This window comes from Falco punctatus (assembly GCF_963210335.1).
Source record: "Falco punctatus genome assembly, chromosome: 3".
In the NCBI taxonomy this organism is placed as follows: domain Eukaryota; kingdom Metazoa; phylum Chordata; class Aves; order Falconiformes; family Falconidae; genus Falco; species Falco punctatus.
The window spans coordinates 47,247,320-47,264,003 of record NC_137582.1 but is presented as its reverse complement, the minus strand read 5'-3'; the positions used below and the strand labels follow the sequence as shown (position 1 = coordinate 47,264,003).

Sequence of the window (16,684 nt, the reverse complement as noted above, 5' to 3'; positions counted from 1 at the left end):
GGCACGGCGCTGCCCTCCGGCCCGGGGCGCTCCCGCTGCGGCGCTCAGCCTGCCCCGGCCACCGTGGCATCTTCCCGCACTGTTCATAGTAAAAAAGGCAAATGAAGAGAGCGCTAATTACTGGCGGTACTTTGCATTTTGAGTAAGTGATGCCAAAGGCCTTGTCGGGTTTGTTGGCAGGCCATAGGAGGGAAGAACTTTGAATAAAGTCACGGTGCACTCTGGTCCGCACATCTGTGTTGTAAACACGATTTTGTAGTTTAAAATTTAAATTTTAAATTAAAAGTTTAAAAACAGATTACATTTTGAGGGGGAATGATGGGGCATTTTTCATTTCAGCTGAAATAAAACGGTAATTCACATAATTTGATGCAATTTGCCCTGAGAAATACGGTGGAAAATTCTGTGCTGTCAGTGATGTGCTTCTGCGCACACTTACCTGTTGCATGTTCTGTTCAGGTGCCGGCAAAAGGTGAAACACATCCATCGAGGCTGAAGGCACGTCTCAAAGCCTCAATGAACTGTGGTGCCAAACGAGGTGCCAAGCAACGTAAGATAGGTGGGCAAGGTAATTCCAAGGATCTTATGCCGTAGTCAGAAATTACAATGGCAAAAGCAGCAGGTTGCAGAAGGGGGACGGCGAAATGATTCGGTGGTGAATTCTTGGTTATGAAACGGAGCGGAGCTGTTGTTTTGTTAGCACGTTTCAAGGCAAACTACACCGGCAGGGGGCGGTGTTGCAAGCAGAACTTTGCAAGCGGTAGCAGGAGGAACCTGTTCCCAAAGCACATGGCTATGCGGGTGTGTGAATGCATACATACCTCCCCTGCCCTGCCGCCGACCTGGCCTGAGGGGCAGCTAGCGATCGTTCTGTAAGTAGCCAAGATGACAATGATGATTAATTACTTAGATACCTAAACGAGAGGCTTCAGTGTGGTAGTGGAGGGTTGCAGCGCATTGCCAGCCTTGGGTAGAGAGTGGATGTGGTAAGTGACAAGGGACTCGGGTGACACGGTGTATTTAGGATAGGCTGCATTCTGCTCACCACCAGCTAGATTTGATGGGTCCTTTAGAGACTTGTTTAGCATTTGGAAATCATGTATGTGTGGCTTTTCGTCCCGATTTTGTCCCAGTGTTTCAAAATGTTGAATTTTGCTGTCAAAGAGAAACTTCCTCTTCTGGCTGCTGTACACACAGCAACTAGTATCTAGCCCCACATGTACCTTGGTCTGCACTGAACTTCAAATGGCTTGTACCAAAAGTTCCATTTCATAAGCGATAGTAAAAATACAGGAAAGAAATTGTCTCCAATGTTTGACTGCACTGAAAAAAGTCAATAATGCTACAAAAGCTATTAAATATATGAGACAGGACAAACGCACAAATAGATCAATTAAAAAGTTAAAGGTATGCCACTAACAAGATACAAGATCACGAACAGAAATAACCACATTTGGGAAAATTACTTTGCGCGTATGGGGGGGAACTGGAGAAAACTGGGACCTAATACAAGCTCCATCATAACTTCTGGGATCAGTTGACAGGCTGAACTTGTCCTCCTTCATAGGGGTGCTTATTGTGTAAGAACTTTATGTTTATCTCATACTAGCTGTTATTAAGTGAGCTGTTTTTCAGTCAGTGTATTATCACTGGCAATCCTCGAGTCACAAACTTGTATTTTGTATAATAAAAATCTTCAGCTGAAGTTCACTTTGTATAAGTCTCTGGAAATTTGCATAGTTGTTATAAGGGATTTGACTCAGTGATGCTGCCAGCGGGGGTCCCTGAATAGGTCAGTCGAGTCACCCTCCGATACAGTGGGCTGTCAAAACGCAGGTAGCGGACAGGCTGGTTGGGCACAAGGGTCTCGTCTTCTGACAGGCTGATCAAATATAACAGGGTTGAGGAACCCCCCCCCCTTCTAAATAACACAGAATAACTTCTTGACATAAGAGAAGTAAGAATATCTAGAAATAACAGTACACCAGTATCTTTATGCACCTTTGTATACTTTGTGTATATTCCATGTTACAAGAAGTTATAGCAGGCATATCAAATTAAGCCTGTTAAGTCTATCAAGCAAGTCTATTACCATAAATCACTGTCTTGCCTTTTCTGGCTGCATAAGGATTGGTCAAAGACACGTGCTAAAATCTACCCATGTAGTGAGGGATTTGGCTGAGGCTTTTTCATGGTGTACATCTTCTGGCACGCTTGCAGCTGTCAAGGTGATAAAGATGGCATGATATTTCAGTAAGTGTATGTTTGTTATGATACGCAGAATTGTCAAAACTGCTATAGGCATGCGTAGTAAATGCAAGTGTAACTCATTTTATCAGCTTCTTGACTGGTAGTAAAGATTAGAGAATTACCTCCTGTTCTCAAGCCAGCTGGAACTTCTGAATATTTTTTGTGGATTGCACATTGACAAACTTCTTGTTACTGAGGATGGGAAGAAGCTTACTTGCAAGATGCTGAGGCAAATAATATTGAAATGCATCTTGATGTCTGAGCTGTAATGTATACTTTAAATATACATTGTTAATTAGTAGTAATTATTAAATTCCACAGCTTTTAATGAATAATTATTAAGCATGTACCAACATATTAATAAGTCATTAATGTATTATCAGTATGTAAAATGTAAAACTCTACTGCGAAAAAGAAAAAAAAATATTTACTGGAACAAGATTACTTTATTAAAAGTGTTTGACCAATAATTATTTTACTAGGCAGTTCAATGGCTTGTGTTTGTCTTGTTAAATCTTAATATAAGCCATTCATGTGCTGCAAAGAGATGTGCCAAACAAATGCTTTGATAAATACAGACAAATTAAGTGATATTTTAATATTTTCTGACAAAACTACTTTCTGCAGACTCTAGTAGTGCTTTAGATCTTTGCTGAATTTGTCAAAGAATTTTATTTCAGACATTTAAAAGTAGTCTGATATTGTGTCAGTGCCAACAATGAATGTAGTTCTGCAGATCATGCGTTAAAGTAATTTGTATTCATACATTTGGAGAAACAAAAACAAACAAAAAATCCAGATATGCGTAATTCCTCAAAAGTGAACTGTTTAGCACTGGTAAGGACTGGTGAGCAAAAGCAGCTCTCTGGAGGTCACTATTATTTACTGATGTTAGTGGACTGATATTATTAAAAGAAAATGTCCGGTTTTATACGGATCTAGACAATAAGTTTATAATATCTGTCTGCCATACTGAATTTAGTCATGTGATTGATTTTTAAGAGTAATCCAGTATGGAACACACAATGAAATATGGGAATCCCTTATTATATAGGATATATGACAACCTTAACTCTCTAGCCCTTCTTTAATAACTTTAACTTTCAGAAGGGCAGGGAATTGTCTTCCAGCTCTCTCTGTTAACACGTTCTTTTGATCCATAGGGGTCAAATGTGTCAGTCTGAAATCTCACCAGATAGCTAAGACTTAAGTTAAATGAAATCAAAGTAGTGCTTTTATTAGTTCATCAGAAGGAAATGAAACCCTCAGCACAAAATTAAAGTATCCCTTGGATCTATGCATATTCTTTCTAACAGCTTTGCCCAAAATTCAGGACTAGAACAGAGCACCCAGGAAAGAATACACCTGGCAGTGAGCCTCTCATTTGGCCTCAGGATGAAGTCTATCAGGGATACAAAGGCAGTGGCTGTAACTCCCTACAAATGAAGAAGAAAAGAAGTTCCAGCTCAAAAAACATGGATCTTGTATCCTTAATCAAAGCATGAGTTGCTTTCTTTCCAAGGAATAGTAGGGAACACAGAGGACCTCCTTTTCAGTGTTTTTTCCTTTTCTTCTCATTGGTTCAATATACTTCATCACACAGTGAGCCAAATTAATTTGATTTCCAGTCCCAATGTTGAAGTGAAAATTGTGAGTTGCTGTATCAGATGGCTGTTGCAGTACTGCTGGGGCACGATCCAGGAGGTAACTAACTATAGGCTACTGCAGCTACAGGAGGGTTTGTATTTCTCATAAGCATTTAAGAAAGACTTTTAGTACTGTAAAAAACATATCCTTAGCTATTGATTTTAAGAAATCCTATAGTTGAGCCAACAGAGGCATTGCAACTTAGATCTCTATAGTTATGTAGGGATGCCTCGGCAGGCTCGTGCATGCCACAGCCGTCTTTGAAGCTGTTGCTCATCTGTGTCTGCATCTAACCCTGCAAGTGCTTCATGTTCTGCCCATCGGTAATTACAGCGTGAGTCAAAGGGCAGCACCACCCCATGACTATGAAGGTGCTTGGACTACATGCCTACTCAGCACCTACATGCCTGCGATGTTGTGGTATCCAGATGTGGTATCTGTGATGGTACAGTCATATCTGGGGTAAGTTTCACAGAGCATCACCCCAAGGAAAACACAAGGCTGTTTTGTTGTGCTGTTCCTGAGGAAGAGGGCACAAAGCACGGAGCTTGGCATTATTGTACCTAAAGACACTTAAGGATTTAAGATGAAGAACCTCAAATCCCTAGAAATGTGTGTCATTTGGGAAAAGCTGCTGTTGACCGTGCTTTTTAGAAGTAAAAAGCCAGACATCTTGGAATCAGGTTTAGGCAAATGAGCAGAGGACAAAGTTATAAAGTTTTCGGTTGTATATAGGCAGGTCAAAAAGAAAACTGGCTTTGCTTCCCAGGGTGAAATGTCCATGTTCCCCAGAAGAAGCTTGGAAGGACATACATGTCTTTCCTTACATAGTCTATTCTTTCTGTCAAATGGTATTCCCTGTTTCCCAATTAATTGAAAAGACTACAGTTATTTATGGCTATGGAGCTATATATTCTTTTCTCTCTTTAACCTTTTTCAGCTTGAATGATAAACAATTGGTCTACTTCACTAGGGTAGGTTGGTTGTTTGCATATGGGTATAATGGCACTTGAATGTACTCTTAAATAATATGCCCTTCTTGTATGCTGAAAAAAAAAAAAGTTCTTATGAAAAAGTTCTTGAGTTCTTATGTTAGTGACAGTAGTGGTGAGACTACAGAAGCAGGTTGTCTGGTCTCTTTGAGCCTGACTAAACATCACCCGGTGTCACTGTGCACTGTAGAGCCTAATAGTGATGGGTAAGGGGAAGGAAACTTGGTATTTCTGCTCAGGAGGGATCTGTTTTCTGAGATTGCTTTATGAGATCAGAGAGTCTGGGCTGGATTCAGGGACTCTGAACCCCAACGGTAGTGAGAGAGTACAGAGCTGGTGGCAAAGGGGATGTGCTGGTGGATGTCTGGGCACTTAGGCAGACAAACTGCTATGTTTTGTAGTAGGTGGAGTTTTCTCAAAGCATGACTCAATGCATCTAACGAACCTGAATAATCAAATAGTCTGAAAAGCACCAATCAGAGAATAATGATGCCAGGAAGAAGTGCAACCAGGACGCCAGAACAGCTGGAGTGTACTCAGAGGGCCAGCGAACCACAGCAGATAGCAAAGATGTGCAGGAATTGGAAGGGCAGGTGTCTTCAGTAATGAGGGATATTATTCAGAAAATTATTTCCTCTAAGCATTTCTCTTTACCTACTACTATGCCTATTTATTTTGCCTCAGGTTAAGTTAGTGTTTCAATTCCTCTTTCCATTAAAATACTGAGAAACCTGAATGATGATAGCATTCACATTTACAAGAAGGTAGAGTAGGTATGCTGGCATCTTCTTTGGCCAGATATCACCAGTGACTTTAGCCTTTTGAGGGCCCACAAGGATTGGTGCTGGGACAGTAAGCGTTGGTATGTTTAAAAGGCATTTGCAGGCACTGCATGTTGTGAATGGGCATGATGCTGTGAACAGGTTAATTTTATGCAGTGATGGTGAATCTCCTTGAGTCTAAAGGATCTCTGAAGAATTCAGAGGGAGAATCTATTACTACTGAGCCTCTGGATCTAGCCTGAGAACCTCATTTAACTAATGTTTGTCTCAGGGAAACTCAGTATGATGGGTACCTGGGAGCGAAACACCTCCCATATCTCGACTCTGCTGGTCTGCAGCTTGGTAAGCAATGTTTAAGCATGCATGGGTTCCCACGGAAGTTCTTTGCTTTGACTGGTTTCCACTGCTTCCGTTCAGATGGAAGCTGACAGCTTTTTTTCTGGCTGATGGGCAAAGAATGAGTTAATCACTTTCCAAGAACGACTTTGTCACATTATCTGTGTCATTAGCTGTCATAGCATGACAGCTATGCCATATTAACAAAAAATAAAATAAAAAAGATATTCTTCCACATAATATTTTTCTAGACAGAGGAATGTGGTGCAGTTGACATTTCAGCTTCATTTCTCACCTTATCAGCTAGATATTTTCAGAGATGAAGATAGAAATGTAGAGAAATGTGAAAGACCCACAATAAAACTCATTTATATTACAGGTCATGATTGAAAAATGCTGATGTATATGTTCTAGCAAAGCCTCATGTGGCTTATCTACCTTGACCGTTTTTATGAGAGAAATTCACCTATTATTTATACTGCTTTACACCATTGTCTTCTGCTCATGAAAGAAAGAAAAAGCATTACCTGAATAAGTGTTTTAGAGTATTTTCCAGAGGCATTAAGTCTAAAAGTTAAGATGCAGATTCTCATAGGAGTGTAGGAACAGTCTTCATAACTGTGTCCTGTAATTTTACATGGATTGGAATTGAGATGAGCTCTGATCAGAGGTCTGCACACAGATCTCACTGCACTTGGAGTACAAGTCAATGCATACATTTACATTTAGTAGGAAAATACAGTTGATAGGATCTTTTGCAAACAGTCACTGTTGGGCTGGAGAAGACTGTGATGAGAAGGGGGGTAATGGCAGAAAGGCAAAGGGGATGTTTGCCCCTGCATACCTACAGGCATGGATAGCTACAGAAAGGTTCAGTGTCCGTAATCTGTGTGCAGATATACCAGCTTTCTCCTTGAGGAAGCAGCACAGTGCTTTTAACAAATCATTTAGCAGAGCGATGTGCTTTTGTGATGACTGCTTAACCTTGAGAGATTTCATTCCGTGGTTTCAGCAAGGATTACAGTAAATGCTCAATTTAGGTAAAGTCAGAATCTAATTAAACAAATTCAGTCTAAATCCCTGCTGGGCCAGTAAAGATTTGTCTGTCAAATACCTCTAAGCATTTTCATTTTCTATAGCAACAGTTAATTGGATATGCAACTGTTAGTTTAAATGCTTTAAATGAGGCTGATGGGATTAGTAATTGAATGCTCAGATTAATGATTTACAGCCGGCTTTTCTACCCTGTTTGTTGGTTGCAGCTATGTTTATGATAACTCCTTACCATTGTCAGGTGGGTGGAGTACTCATCTGTAACTGCAATATAGTTATGATATTATGAAAAACAGTTATGAAACAGATTTGATGTAATCAGTGCATTTCTGTTGGTAAGTATAACTCTTTTTAACACTGTGGGCAGCAAAGTACCAAAATATTAAAAGCAGAAAATCTAAAAATAGCCACCTAACCTCCACAGTTAGGACTTGGAACTGGAGGTTTCCATCACTTCTCCAATACAATTGTATACAATTGTCTTTTATGGTTTGAGTCAGAAAGCAAGTCTCAATATTGTCGATGGTGAAATAACATCCAAGGCTGTGACCAGAGGCTTACAAAGGGACTTCTACGAAAGGTGGTGGGACTGCACAAGAAATGGGAGAGATGAAGCCTGTGTGGCTGCTCTTGGAGGAAGAGACCAGACTTCAAAGCTTAGTCAGGTAGAAGGATCTCTTTGGTGATGCTTGAATCACCCATCCTGGTGGGAACTGAAGAGAAGCATGAAAATTGTAAGACTCTGACAGGGAAGTGGTTACACTGTTCTCTGTGCAACTTTGTAAATCCCACCTCAGTGCTTTAAAAGGCCGGGAATGTGGTATGCACCTTGGGGTTGTCCCAGAATGTGACTCTAAATAAATTGGGTTTCCAGGCCAGCTAACCCAAGCCAGAAACTTCTTCATTGTCAAGCAACCTAGGGTCAGGGTACTTAACCATTCATTTGCCTTTTAAGTTGCAAATTCTGGGATGGTCCTGTTGGCATAAGAAGGAATCTTGCTGTCCATGTCCAGCTGAGTGCAGTAGTGCTAGAGGAAGAAGGCTGTAAAGGAAACTTGCTGTGGCACTTAGATATATACAGGAATGGTAGAGTTGTGCTATGAATTTGTTATTTTGCCTTGCCAAAACCATCCTTAATGACAGAGAGGCCCTTATACACCGTACATTGAAAATTTTGTTTCTTGTTAATTAAGTTCCCTTCAGAATTAAAATGAACCAGTGCATATTTAGAGTCTATGTTGAACACAGTTTAATAATACTTATGTCAGTATATTAAATTAGAACATGTTTCTGTTCTTGTAAAGATTCTATCTTGGGAAACATTATCTGAAACAGCTAACAACATTGATGTTATAATTACTTGTATTAATAATATGGTTATAAATGATTATAAAGTAAATCATTATAATTATTTAAAAATAATTACAAAATAATTATTGTAATAATAATGTTGTAGTTATTTATATTTATTGTATACCATACTACATAGTAGTTATTTATACTTATTATATCATACTACATATTAATTTACCAGGAAAAATCCCCAGGAAATTCAAAGTTATGCTCTGCATATTTCAGCTCATAGCATATGCCAAGTTCAGCTGAGATGTGGGAATGGTTCTATGACCTTTCCTCATTATCCCAAGATTTAAGATTAGGTTTTCAGACAAAGCTCCAGCTGCATGTGGTTTGGTATTCAGAAATCATTGTATTCATCAGCTTCTCTCCATGATCTGCTCCTGTAGGTGAACTCCATTTGGTTCAGGAAATCTTTTTTTTCTTTTTTTTCTTTTTTTCCTTCCTTCCTCTAATTAGTTCCTATTAAAAAGCCTAACTCATCCTTGCCTAACTTCAACGAGACTGTCTTTTTCTTCATTTTGTTCCTAATGCAGAGGCATTAATCTCTTTGGCTGGTCTGGACCTTTCCAGCATTCATTGTTCATGTTCAATTTTTGTTATACTTGCTCAGTGTTCACAGTAATGATATTATATTTGATTGTACTCTGGAATATGGATTGCTGTGTAAAAATGTCAAGCCAGTGATAAAAGCCAGGGAAAGGAAATGCAGAATTTCATTTTTGGTCTCAGGATGACATTTCTTCCTTCATAATACTATTGCAATTAATTTTCTTTCTAGACATCAGACTTTCCTCCTTTCTGCTTCTGTTCATATAAAGCAATACAGCTGTTTCAATAACCTTCTGATGAAGTGACAGTTCTAGGAGGAAGATTAGGGGACCCTAAAAACCAAGTCAGCACATAGGCCAACAGTGAGAGGCCCTTTTTCATCTCCCAGCCCAACAGACCCTATCTTCAACCTGAGTTTTGATTTGTGATTTAGTAAAGTGGACTCCAGGAAGCTTTGCTTGATTCATTGGCACAGTTTGAGCTGATTTCATCTGAAATGTTAATTACTGAGAATGTTAGAACATTTTAGTGTTAGAGAGCCCCTGAGTGATGGCATAACTGAAAGTCATAAGAAATTCCACAACAGAAGAAATTATATCTTATTAATTTCACATCTTTTAAATTATAATTATTAAAGCAAGAAAGCATCTGACTGGAGAGGTTTTCAGTTAGAATGGAAGGAATGAGGACTATTCAGCTTTGCTATTTCATTCAGAGAGTGAAAGTCACATCCCCTTACATGCACATTTCCACCTGCCTGTTCAACGTTGGAAGAAACTTAACTCCTCCACTTTGCTTGCCCTCACGTCTGTTTTGGTGTGCATGCATATATCCCAGTTAGTTGCTTGTATCAAGAACTCTTTTTACTGTGTAAATTTATATAAATAGGGAGGTTTAGTAGATCAAAGCACTTCATTCTGCAAGATACATACTAGGTTGCTAGAGTTTGGGGAGTTTTCTTTGTCATTGAATCACCAGTTTTTTGTTTACTGGGAAGGATGGGTAACAACAACTGGTAAACCATCATCAAGTACAACAATGCTTGTTTTTAGTTAGAAGGCTGGCGAGACCCTCTCTGACTAAATTGGAGGAAAGTAAGTTTTAGGGAAAAGAATAGAAGTTGAAGTGAAGAATTAAGGATGCAACTGCATTATCATTTTAGTTCTTTCTGGCGTGCATGCTTGAAGTATGCTGCATCCCATGCATGGGTTTGTGCTGCAGAGCAGGCTTAGTGTGCGCAGCCTGGGGTCCTTGTGGCAGAAACCACTCCAGTGATGTGTTCCAGGAGCCCGACCGATGTCCTCCAGCCACTATGACCTCCAGGTACTAGTGGGCAGGTGCTATGGGGGAAAAAGAACGGGAGGAAGACTTCTCTTATGGCTAATGGCATCTTGAAGAACTCTCTGGGAAAGTGATAGAGAACACAACTGAATTCTGAAAAGGAACTTCTACAAGCATCTGTATTTTCTGCCTTTTATTTGGTATTAGCAATTCTGTACAGCAGGAAGAGGAAAACAAGTGCCCTGCTTTTTACTGAAGGAAAAGGACTGCTCTGCAGTTTATCAACTCTTCAGCAGGATTTTGGCCACTTCAGACCACCTCCATCATCCTGTAAGTGCCAAGCCAAAAATCATCACTACTAATTGTATGTGATGAGGCTTTTAAGTGCATATGTAAACACAGCTTAATTTTCAAAAGTCCTGACTACCTAGAAGATCCCATTGATTTGACAGTAAAGAAAAGTCAGACCCTTAATTTGCCCTTTGTGTCAACTTGTAGTACTGTGCACACCTGAAATACAGATACTGAATGCAGAGCCACAGATGGTTTCAGACATCTAGCTCCCATTATCTATTTCAGCATTAATCAGGTATCTAAACAGCTTTGAGGATTTTGACTGTAGAAACTTTAAATTATTGTCAGTGCCGGTGGTCAAAGCGATTGTTATATTAATTTAAGTGGGAAGTAACCAGTAACTAGTAGCAGTAGGTGGGGGAAGAAGTGCTCACAGACTAGGAATCTAGGGGGACGGTCCGAATTGTGGAAGGAAGCACACACTGGGATAGGAGCTGGCCTTGGATCCAAGTGCAACTTAGGTAAATGCCAAAGGATCTACCAGTGTTAGTGTTGTGCTGTTTGTTCTCAGATTTACTTATACTGCCTTTGCTTGAAACCAAAGACTGACCAGCAGTTTGCCATATTTCAGTAGTTCCAAAGTGCTTTATACCAGCTGAGGAATCAAACACAAAACTGTTCCATGCAAAACTGCCAGGTGCTCTGTAAAATTAGGATTTTGTTTCTTCATGCAGGTTTGGGTCATGTTTATTTTGCAGAAACTAACTTACCAGGTTCTGAGTTAATGTTTATAGCTTTAAGGCCAACTGTACAATCCTACATTGGATGGGTATAAAAGGTGTAACCAATCAAACATGGTATTGTGTTGTCCACTGGAGAAATGTTTTTAGTGCTTTAAGTCAAATACACTAATGACTTTTTTTTTTCATGTGAACACTACGGCTGAACACTATGAATTATAAGTTTAGGCTTTAAATATTTATTCTGTTAACTGGGTAAAATGACAGCAATTAGAGCAAATACAGTTATATTCACTTTAGAGCACATTTACTATTCTAGTATTCTAAGAAACTGAGAAAGCTAAAGACAAAAATGTGTTTCAGCTGTTGTGTGTGCCGTACAAATTCTTCCGTTACAGAAAAGAGGTTGACATTGCTCTGATTGCTTAAAGAAAACTTGAGGTGATGCTCGACTAAATGACTGAGAGAAAATAAATAACATTTCAGAATTTATGCAGTTAGGATGAAGAATTTATTGTATATACAGTTAAGCAACTCTACTGTAGATGTACTTCCTTTTAAAGAAAATGAATACAGTAATCAAAATAGTTCTAGCATGGAAACTACAATACAGTCTGAAACTTGACTAAACCAGAAATCAGTTATTTGACTCGAAAGAACACAGAACCTGAAACAAGAAATCGCAGGTTGCATCATTAACCAAGGACAGTAAAAAACTGTACAGTACAAGCAACACGTTACAATAAGTTATGACCAATAAGGCAGTCTTTCTCATTTAGGACAAAAGGGATAAAGGGAAAGGTATTAAAATCTCATAAATCCACCATATCTCTTTTCCATCTCTGGGACCTCTTTGGAATAAGTTTCCCCATCTTCTTCTGAAGGGAGAATGGAGTCGGCGAAGCGCTTAAGAAACCCACCGTACCGTTTCTGGTAATCCAGCCACCATTCTGGCCTGCCCACTCTTCTCATGAAACCACCGTATCTCTTTTGCAGCTCTTTGGCTTCATCTTCCAATTCAGGGCTGCGCCTTATGCTTCTCATGAAGCCTCCATATCTTTTGCTGATGTCCCCGTCATTCTCGTTTATCTCTCGGTAATGCCCTGCTTCGGGGTTATCTCCTGTTCCCAGAAGCTCCTTCAGCAGATCAGAGGAATTAGCAAGGGCATCATCATCCGAGTCTTTCTTCATAAACCCTCCATACCTCTTAGCCAGGATTTCTCCTCCATTAGCTTCATCCTCTGGTTCTACCCGATAGAGCTCATCCATTTTCTTCATGAACCCCCCGTATCTTTTCATGAAGCCTCCGTACTTCTTTGCAAGCAAATGGTTCTCATCCAGCTCTTTTTTGTCTCCTGGGGCAATGTTGCCATCCTCAGAATGATCCAGCTTTGCCAGTTGCAGGAGCTCCTTGCAGGTCTCCCAGGCTTTGGCAGAAGGCAGCTTTCCTTCACATTCTAGTGTACATGCCTGAAAAATGGATGTGGTTTACTGAGAACCGTTTGACAGTAACAAAAAAAAATAATCGCACTGTCACCTTGTCTTACCTTTACTTGTCTTTAAAAGACCATGAGCATGCCTCTCCTTGTGAGTGGCTTGGAAGGACTGCTCTTTGTGAACAAGCTGACTTGCTAACTATCTGTTCCAAAGTTCTTCATGTCCCTGTCTGAAGGGTGTGATGGTCTCCACTCTAAAAGACTGAATACTGGACAAGATGGATCGTGGGTCCTGTATGTCAAAGCTGCCCCTATGTTTCTATTTCAAAGGAAGCTACATGTACAGTTCCTACACCTCCCTTATGTTTGGGTGAATTGTTATGATTTCTTATTTTTGTAATTTACTACTGGGAAGCTAAAAACCAGTTGTGGTTTGCTGCATAATGAAGCGTAGAAGTGTATTCAGTCTCTGTAATTAAAACTAACATTCAGAAATTTTAGGAAAGCAGTTACATGGCAGTCTCATTGCAAAGAAGCCAGCTGTACCATACTGCTCAGTATCTTCAACACACCGCATAGCTTTAAAGACTACTTCTGTCTGTTATCATTAGTTTCCTTTCATGGAACAGATCTTTCAAATGTGTACCAATGCAAATGTAGAAATACAGGCTCTCCTAGGCAGGATCAAAGTTCTGGGTTTGCTAGTTAGACGTGCAAAGGACCGACCATCAGAAAAAGTCCTAAGCTGTATTGCTTCTGACTGAAAGGAAAAATTTCATACACACAACTCATTAACCTGTCATGTAAAGATAATAGCATACATATTGGTCAGGGGGATGTACTTCTTGTGAAGCCACACTCTTCAGTTGCAAAAAAGGTAAATCTGGTGGTTTTCCTTCTTGTTCATGGTTTTCATACCCCAATAATTAAAGATCATCAATATTTTCAGTAAGAGAAACACTTATTCTGCCTATGGATGATGTTTTCTAAGGATCTCAATATGCTTTAGAAGTATGAAATTAAACCCCAGCACAGTTCTTTCCAATAGCTAACTGACCAGCTCTCTACCTCTGGCCTCACCCCAAATGAGTCCCATTTTAGTCTAAGAAATTTATATATGATTTTTTTATTGATCACAAGAAAATTAAAGGTATTTATGTATTTTGTGACACAGTAATTTAGCTGGCATTACATGCTTATTGCTATATATTATAGTCATGCTATAGAGAGAATGGAATCTCAGCTTCAGTCTGACTTTGAGCTTGCTCTAAATCAAAGCAAGAATAGGTCTTTCCCCTTCTCAATTAGTTTTAATAACCCCTTATTGTCAAATGAACATATTCCACCTCATAGATGCGGATGACCAAGTACAATGTGATAATTCTTGTCTTACAGATACGATGTGATGAATTCTGTTATGTTACTAGATGCTAGTATCTAGAAACATTTGTTTCTAATAATTGTTTGCACATGTATAGTAAACATACATGTATAGTAAACATACAGGTATGGCAGGGTTGCTTCTTTTCCTGTTCAGCTAGTAAGTATTATTGCTGAATGGAACTTTGGTTCTTTTTTGAATAATTACTGAAAGTGTACAAGAGAGAGTATCAGCATAGACATCCACAACATGTACTCCAAAAAGCTCATATCCGTCCCTCCAAAGGAGCAAACTACCACGTTTTTTCCTAGCTGACATTACAGCTAAAGTTTAATTGAAAGCTAATGTAAGCAAAAATATATAGGACGGCTGGCAAAAAAGTTCCCTAAGAATATTGCCCTTACAAAGCTGGTTAAGAACGAGTTCTTGTGCTTTTGGAGTGAGCAGTACTCTGTGATTCCTAATTCTGCATAAGAATGAGGTCCAGTCTTTCCTTTTGTATGCTCCCAAATAATCGATGACATCATAGGAATAAAACTTTTCAAATCACTTAAATGTGCCAAGAGCATGATGCCTCAATACGCATCGCTTTGAGGTTGGGAACCCCAGGTGCCAGTGGCAAAGGACTTGGCAGCCTGAGTTCTCACCTTCTTCAGGGAGGGCTGAGAGACCCCAGACTTTCACTAACCCTAATACTTACATTTCAGGTTGAGTTGCCTCTGTGACTATACTTTTATATAATTTCAATATCATTAACATTACAGATACGCCCCCACCCCCTGGCTTCTGCAGTATTCTTAGCATGATTTCTCATAGGAGAAAGTACCAAAGGGATCTTTCACCAGCACACTCCTGCGCAGCACAGTGCAGAGAAAAGGAGCAGCGGGTGGTATTACTACTGGAACCAGGCTCGAACCCCACTTTTTGTGAGATACCAGGGAGATCCGCCGCTTTTCAGCTCCACAGCCACCCTGCCTGGGGAGCCCTCGTCCTGCCGGGGTCGGGACCCCCTTCCCGTCTCGCCCAGCTTCCCCCCCCCCTGCCGGGACTAAAGTGCCCGGCAGCGACCCCTCCTCTCCCTGCAGAACTGCCCCCTCCGGCCGACCCCGCCTTCCCTCCCACGTTTTCCCTCGGTTTTCTCCTCGCTCCCCCCGGGGCTGCCCCCCCCCCCGCCCCGACGGCCGCCGCTGGCTGACGGGCAGCGGGAGGGGCGGCCGCGCCGGGGGGTCTCCTCGGGACGCGCTGGGTTTGTGTCGGAGCCGCGGACCCCCGCCCCCTCCCCAGCGCCCCGGGGCCCGCTCCTCCCTCCCCCTTTCAAAAAGTTGTCTTCCAAGCGACCCCGGCCGCTTCGCCCACTATTCATTTTTGTTATTTCTCTCCTTTGCCCCCTTCTCCCCCTTTCCAAAGTTAAGGCGGGGGGCGGGGGACCCGCCCGAGCAGTCTCCGCGGCGCTGGGGCCGGGCCGCCCCCCGCCCGCTTACCAGGGGGTGGATGCCGGCGCGGGGTCCCAGGCGGTAGGCGCAGGCGGCGCAGTCGCGGCCGCAGTCCGCCCGCGCCCTCGGGAGCAGGCAGGTACTGAGGGCCAGCAGCGAGCAGCCGAGTCTCAGGAGCAACGCCATGGGGCTGCAAGAAGGACAGGTCAGACAGCAGCCGCCTCCCCCCTCACGCCCGGCACTGCCTCCCCCGCCGCAAGGCAGGACAAGGCGGCACGAAACTGTTCGGCCGCCGAGGTTGAAAACCAAGTGCGGGGTCGCAGGCAACTCCGGTAACTCACACGCTTTGCGGAGCCGGGGTGGTTGCGCGAGGTAAGCGGGCGCTGATGCTAAGCAGACGCTTGGCGGCTGCAAGGCAAAGGACCTGCGTCCGGGGCCGGAGCGGACCCGAAGGATGAAGCGGCCCGAAGCGCCCGTCCGGTGAAACGTTCGTCCCCGAGCACTTTATCCCGCCCTTCCCGCGAAGCCCGCGCCTCTGGGGGAGAGACACACCGCGCAGGGGCGCGGACGGGACGGGAGGGGACGGCAGCACCTCCCGGGAAGGGGCTCCCACCGCAGCGCCCCGAGTAGCCGCCCCGACGGCGGGCCCCAGCCCGGCAGAGCCGCCCCCGGCCCTCCCGCGGTCCCCCCCGCAGGCAGCGCAGTTCACTCACACACAGGCTCCCCTCGGGGCTCCCGGGAGTCGCTCGGGAGTGAGCCGCACCTCGCTGCAGCCTCGGCGTCGGCGCCGCTATTATATATAGCGAGGCCGAGCAGCCCCTGGAGACACGCCGGCGGGGGCGCGGGGGAGGCACCCACAGCCCGCGGCTGCTGACAGCTTCGGCGAGGGCGGCTCCGGGGGCGCCGAGCCGAGCGCCCGCTGCCGGGGCCGGACGCGCCGCTGCCGAGCGGAGCGGAGCGGGTGCTGGCGGCGGCAGCGGCGGCACTTTATAATTAGTGAACGCGGGGAGCGGGCGGCCTCCCCCAATCGCCGCCGGGCTCCCGCTGACGCAGCACTTACGACATCCCCCCGGCGCCGCTGCCAGCCGCCGGCTCCGGCGGGGCTCGGGGTGAGGAGGGGGCGCCCGTGCCGTCGGGGGCAGCGGGGCTCC

At 43.0% G+C, this 16,684-nt stretch overlaps 1 protein-coding gene across 3 annotated transcripts; it reads right to left on the bottom strand.

Annotated features, from left to right (window-relative positions):
- Positions 1–40: 40 nt before the first annotated feature.
- On the bottom strand, positions 41–16,464 carry PENK (proenkephalin). 3 transcript variants are annotated; one of them, XM_080379291.1, is made up of 3 exons: positions 16,247–16,464; positions 15,582–15,723; positions 41–12,753 (listed from the first exon to the last, which is right to left on the bottom strand). In XM_080379291.1, the coding sequence occupies exons 2-3, from the start codon at positions 15,717–15,719 to the stop codon at positions 12,088–12,090; spliced, it is 804 nt and encodes a 267-aa protein (XP_080235417.1). In that variant the 5' UTR covers positions 15,720–15,723; positions 16,247–16,464; the 3' UTR covers positions 41–12,087. The 3 variants fall into 3 exon arrangements, with proteins under 3 accessions (XP_080235417.1, XP_080235416.1, XP_080235418.1); XM_080379290.1 differs by having other exon boundaries at positions 16,251–16,464; XM_080379292.1 differs by lacking the exon at positions 16,247–16,464 and adding an exon at positions 15,875–16,240.
- Positions 16,465–16,684: the final 220 nt, after the last annotated feature.

Bases quoted from the DNA above. Each gene is read 5' to 3' on its own strand.
- PENK (XM_080379291.1), bottom strand. From the start codon at position 15,719: ATGGCGTTGCTCCTGAGACTCGGCTGCTCGCTGCTGGCCCTCAGTACC. The intron at 12,754-15,581 runs GTAAGCGGGCGG...TCCATTTTTCAG, and splicing joins GCGCCGGCATCCACCCCCTG to GCATGTACACTAGAATGTGA.